Consider the following 6,000-nt stretch of genomic DNA (forward strand, 5'->3'; position numbering starts at 1 on the left):
TCCGAGTATTTAGCTGCGTTGATCTGACTTTTTACAGAATGGGAAAAATGTATTACTCAGTTTCTCTTCTGCCTTTTGTAGGAATTTTCCTCCAGCTTAAACATAAAAATGTGGGGCCATGTTTCAGTATTAAAGGGCTAGAGTTCTATTTTCTGTCTTGAATATGTATTTCAAAGCATCAATTTATGCCGCTGTAGACTCATGAAAACACTTTACAATAGGACCTGAGCCAGCACTACTCCTGCTAGAGGTCCCTGAAAAGAGCTGAATCCAAAGAACGAGCAAGCACTTGATATTGGGTGTCTGTAATCGGATGCTTCAGTAGGTCCACAAACTGATGAAAATGGGAAAAAAATAAATAAAATAAAAAGTGTATTTCTTTAAGTCTGTCCTTCTGTTTAAAGTATCTCTCTTATTTTTAGATAAATTTAGTTTTGGGGGGCTGGGGGAAATCAAGGAATAAAGTCACTGTAACGAACGTGCATGTTATCAACTTTTTTTTTTTTTAGAGTAATAATGAGTACCTTAACTGATATTGTGTGATTTGGGTGAACAATCCCAAACTTCTGCGGTGCATCCTGCCATGTCCAGCAGCGGATGAGAGCACCGGGGGCTGCAGCGCCTGCGACAGCCCCCGGCTGGGTGAGTGCAGTAAGTTTATAAGAAATTGGCACGGGAGAGGCCTCGGACAGGAGGCGAAGTGAAGCCATCTGGCCCAGGAGCTGTCTGCTCTTCACGCACCAAACTGCAGCTCTTACGTGTTCGGGCAAGGCTGTCCTGTTGGCTGCAGCAACTTGCAGTGATGTGAGGAAAATCGTGAGCTAAAGTCTTTGTGACAAGGGGTTGGTCCAAGCCGTACGGGCCCTGGTACAACCCAAAACCCCCTCATGTTAGGCGAGCTGCCTGGGGCACAACTCGGTGAGGGTGACAGTGCCTGTGTTCCCAGAAGCTGCCTGCTTTAAGCAGTTTTGCCAGCTACTTGCTGACTCTTTACCCCATTCCAGAAGCTCTTTTTCAGTTGAACGCAGCCTGAGCTGAATGCGGCTTCTTGAACTTGTATTTTCAATCTGTTGCCTGCCTTTCTTTTTTTGGAAAAGAACAATGGTGCAAGACAGCTAGCCTCTTTCTCAAAATACTGCCTAAATTTTTTTTTTTTTTTTTTTTTTTTTTTTAAGCAAATATGAAGAAAACCATCTTGCCCTTTGTACATCCCTTGGGCATCTCTCAAAGTGTCAGTCTACAGATACTGAGGCTCTCTTTGTCTCCAAAATCAAATCAATTTCTGTCTGGAAAGACAACTTGAAATAGGGATCCGACAAAAATGAAGACTTAAATTCTTAGCCAGATCAGTTGCTATCCCAACAGTTACGATGACATGACTGTAAAGAGATTTTCTCAACAGGCAACTAAATGCATTTGCAGAACTAGCCGACTGCAAGATTGGAAGAACCCGTACGGCAGGGTACATGCTGCAGGGAGAAAAAGTAGGAACAGTTGTATATGTCGTGTATGTAAGCCAGTGAGTATCATGCAATATCCAGTCACTTCCAGAGCGTGCGAGTTTGGGTTGGTTCGTAATGTTTGCGGGCAGAAGTTGGGATTTATCACTGTTAAATATTTGTAGGGTGCTTGGCGGTGTGGCAGGTAATCGCTGCTTTACCTCAAAGCGAAATACTTCACCAGGTAACTGCTTCCTAAGCCCCAGTGATGCCCAGACTTTGAGCTGACCATCTCGAATGTTCCTCGTGCCTCTGCAGGAGAAAAGCTGGAAATGATTCATCAGTGTTAAAAATGTTATTTGAAATAAAACAGATTAAACTATCCCATGCTTTACAACAACCTCTGGTAATTTCCATTATTTATGAACACATTTCCCTGAAAATTTTCTCTCCAGGGATAGGATGTGAAATATCCACTTAAACAATAGAGAAAAGGGACTTTATAAACAGAATAATGAAACTGGCAATGTCCCAAGCACTCTAAATTAACACGGCTGAGCTAAAAATACATTTGAAGTGTTTTAAAGGTCATTTACCATACTGTTACAATATAGGTAACATCTGCAGGGAAAAATATTAATTTTGGTTTTCCTTTTTAAATATAAGACACTTTTTATTGTAAAACATCCTTCATACACGATTTTCCAAACTGATCATCTTGAGGCATTTTTCTGCAATCTTTCCCCTTATCTTTTCTTCAAGCAATTCTCTTATTTTTAACTTGGAAAGGCATAAAGTATGTTTGGCTTGCTTGTTACAAAATGATGAAGAGAAGTTTTTTCTTCCCCTGGAAATTTTTCGTCCCCTGGGATTTTTTTCTTCCCCTGGTTCTAGCAGGTTTTATAAATCCAGACATCTTTACCAGAACAAATCTCCAGCCCAGCAACAGCAGAAACAAAAAAAAAATAATAAACCACTAGTAATTTTAATTAACATACAAGTGTTATCTTCATCTTCCTCTTAGTTACTTAAGTAAAGAATGAATCTGAAAATACTAATCCAGTTCTGATATTGATTACATGTCAAGTTTCATTCTGGTTTGAGTTTTATATTTGAGGGGAAAAAATAAGTGCAAAACATAAAAGCAACTTTGTGTTTGCAGGAGAAATAGTGTAATGAAACCATCCTTATCCTTAATGAACCAGCTTGGCAGATAACTGTATATCTACTAAAGGATCCAAATATGAGAAAGAGCAGTTTTGGTTTCCAAAATAATCACCAAGTTCCTCTTTCTGTAAAGATTTCTGCACGTATTCACTCATGTGAGCCTCCCATTAGCCTTCACAAAAAATGATCTTGTTCAGCAGGATGCACCTCATTAAAAAAAAATAAATGCTAAAGTCATTAAGGTAACACATGCTTTAAAGTCAGATCTATTCTTAATAATTTTGTTAATTGAGAGCCGAATTGCCTAGTGCTTTGCTGGATTGAGTCTATGTTACAGAAAGCATAAGTCACGTGAGGTTTCTGCCACAGATAAGAGTTGGTGTATTTTGTCTGGCCCCAGCCTGCATTTGCTTAGCACCGCTACGTGCAGGCAGAGTTTGTTCATCTCCTGCAGCAGATGAGACAACACAACCTGCTTGCCATTTTGACCCATAAGTAAATGTTGTTAAATCTAGAACTTAAAACGCAGAAAGACATAACAGCCACTGAGTGTAATGAGTCTCAACGCTGATGTGGAAATGCTGTTTAAAAGCTCAGGATGTTCATGAATCTCTTCTACCATCTGATGAACCTAAAACGAAAAGGGACACAGTAAGCATCCACTTTGCTAGCCTGGATAACGCTGTTGGCAAACAAAAACTGGTGCAGATCACAAAGATGTTTTGCCAACTGCAAAAATTTTGTGTTGCAAAAGTGGAAAATCCAAATGCAGTGTTTGATCGAAGTATAATCCAATAATGCATACAGCCTGGGAGAGAAACAATTAAATGAAGGCTTTTGCAGGACAAGAGGAAGAAAAAGGTCAGAATTTATCATTAAAATGTGAACTGCGCAAACTACAGTAAACATGTTGTTCTGAACAATCCTCCCTGGAAGAAAAATACTAGAAATGGTGCTACAGGAAACACCCCCAGCCAAATCAGCGCAGATACAGATAGAGGTATGTATTTTTAAAGGAAACATGAGCGTACAACTGAGTAGAGGTGACAGCGATGAGACAACCCGCATAGAGGTGGGTTCAGAAACTCAGAATTTGTTCAGGAGTGGAAATTGGAGCAAGGCTGAAGTTACAAGAGCTGCTACTCTGGTGTGGTGGAGGGGATGGGGGCAGCTCCTTGTGCTCGGGCCGAGCCCCGAGCAAGCACCCATGGTGCGTGTCCTTCACGGCAACCACCACAGCCACCACTGCTGGAATTACGGCCAGCTTTCGGCAGCGCCAACAGGGGATCCTGATACCCCTTTTCGAGCTGCTTCTGCCCGCCCTAATAATAATAATAATGAAGTCAAATACAGCTCGGCTCGGCCCGGCTCCGCCCGTCGGGGCCGCGCTGCTGCTGACTCAGCCGCGGGGGGGCCCCGCAGGCGTGGCGGCCGCCTCCGGGGCCATAAAGGGCCGCGGCCGGAGCCCGCCCCGGCCTCTCCTCGGTGTGAGGTGCCGCCGGCAGCATGACGGCCATCGGGGCGCAGGTAGGGCGGAGGCAGCCCCCTGGGCCCCGCGGGGCTCGGAGCGGGTGGGGATGGGGGGAAGGAAACTCCAGCTCCGGGCGCCCCCTCGGTGCTGTGTCCACCCCCCCCCCCTCCAGCCCGTCCCTGCTGGGACTCCCAGGCGAAGAGCCGGGCTTGGGGTGGGGGCAGAGCTGTGGGGGCTGCACCCCTGGGACCCCCTCCTGCTCCCTCCATCCTTTTCCCCGTCCTCTGTTTCCTCCAGCCCGGGCAGGGAGCAGGATGAGGCTCTGCACGGAGCCCCAGCCCCCGACGTGCAGGCAGGCAGCACCAAAATCACCTCAAGCGCTGCCACCCGTCCTGCGAGCCCCCCTCTGCCTCGTCCCCACAGCCTCCTGCCTTCCCAAAACACTGCTCCTAACTCTATTTATCCTTCCCTTGAAGGCACAGAGGCTGCTGGCGCAGCGGAGACCGCAGAAAGCCTTCTTCGAGACGCTGATCAGGAGCCTGATCATCCTGTGCGTGGCCATCGCCGTCGTCCTCTCGTCCATCTCCGTCTGCGACGGCCGCTGGCTGCTGGCGAGGGCCGAGCTCTTCGGGCTGTGGCACTTCTGCACCGTCAGCAACAGCAGCGTCCTGAAGTGCAGCACCGACCTGGGGCTGGCCAACGTGGAAGGGCTGAGCGTGGGCATGATTCCCATCAGGAGCATGGTGTCCTTCGCCGTCGTGGTCGCGATCTTCGGCCTGGAGCTGCTGATGGTCTCCCAGGTCTGCGAAGACGCCAACTGGAGGCGCAAGTGGTCGATGGGCTCGGTCCTCATCCTTGGCTCGTTTCTGCTGTCGGCCGCTGGGGTTCTGAGCTTCTCCATCCTCATGAAGGATCACCTCACCTTCATGGGCTTCACGCTGACGTACTGGTGCGAGTTCATCGCGGCCTTTCTCTTCTTCCTCAACGGGATCAGCGGACTGCACATCAACAGCATAACGCACCCCAGGAACAGGGTAGGAAAAATCTAGGCGCCGAGGGTGTACTCTGCCTTTGTGTAATCAGCTTTGCCAATTAGACTGGAAAGAAAAAAAAGGGGAGTCTAATGAAGTTTGAAAAGGACACCATGCCTTAAATCACGTGCAAGGAGGGAAGCGTGAGGCAGATAATTGCAGAAGACTTGCCCAGCGGTCAGTGTGGAGGCTGGGACTGGCTGCTGCTGGCATGCGGCTTCCTGGGGGAATGGATGAAGAAGGAGGCTTCCTGCTGAGCCTGTGGAGGAGGAGCAGGCTGCAACCTACACAAGTGGGCTCAGCTTTTGAGGCTTACACAAAGCCTGTACTGGTGTGGGTTTGGTGCTGCTGGGCTTTCCCCTGTGCTCTGGAGCCTGTGAAGAGTGTGATGCACCTCCAGGGTATCTCACGGCTTTGTTCAGTCTCAGGGATGGATGACTTGTGCCTGGCCATGCTTACTGAAAACCTTCTCTGGGCCTCGCTCTCCTCCTTTTCCCTTTCAAAGGAGAAGGCACGCAGGCAAACTGATCACCTGTGTTGTGTCCTACAGCTGCAATCCCTGTCCCAGCCTCTTTAGGTCTGTCTCTAGCTCTGCTGAGCAGAGGGACAGGGCACTGTGGTTGTCCTGGGGACCGAGGGCAGGTTCTAAGCGATGCAGGAGTACAGGGAAGGCTGCGCTTTGGGCAGCAGCACGTTCCTGTGCTTGCAGCCTCTCCCCTGCTGCTTGTCAGTGCCCGTAGAGCACCTTGGTCAATGCCAAGTGCCCCTTGCCCACACTGGCCCCCTCACAGCCTTTGCATAGTTTGCTGTGATGGGGTTTCCCTCCTCCTGGTTTGTTTTCCATCTATCTGGTGATGGAAGAAGAGGGACAAGCTTTAGTTGGGCATTGTGG

The 6,000-nt window shown here is 48.0% G+C and overlaps 1 protein-coding gene across 1 annotated transcript; it reads left to right on the top strand.

The window, feature by feature from the left end:
* Positions 1–4,046: 4,046 nt before the first annotated feature.
* TMEM37 (transmembrane protein 37) lies at positions 4,047–5,749 on the top strand. The gene is made up of 2 exons (XM_082763041.1): positions 4,047–4,133; positions 4,554–5,749. The coding sequence occupies exons 1-2, from the start codon at positions 4,113–4,115 to the stop codon at positions 5,124–5,126; spliced, it is 594 nt and encodes a 197-aa protein (XP_082619167.1). The 5' UTR covers positions 4,047–4,112; the 3' UTR covers positions 5,127–5,749.
* Positions 5,750–6,000: the final 251 nt, after the last annotated feature.

Source organism: Aythya marila (assembly GCF_965140915.1).
Source record: "Aythya marila genome assembly, chromosome: 6".
Lineage (NCBI taxonomy): Eukaryota > Metazoa > Chordata > Aves > Anseriformes > Anatidae > Aythya > Aythya marila.

Excerpts from the sequence above, each read along its gene's own strand:
- TMEM37 (XM_082763041.1), top strand. The coding sequence starts at position 4,113 with ATGACGGCCATCGGGGCGCAG. Across the intron at positions 4,134-4,553 it reads TGACGGCCATCGGGGCGCAG|GCACAGAGGCTGCTGGCGCA; the intron begins GTAGGGCGGAGG and ends CTTCCCTTGAAG.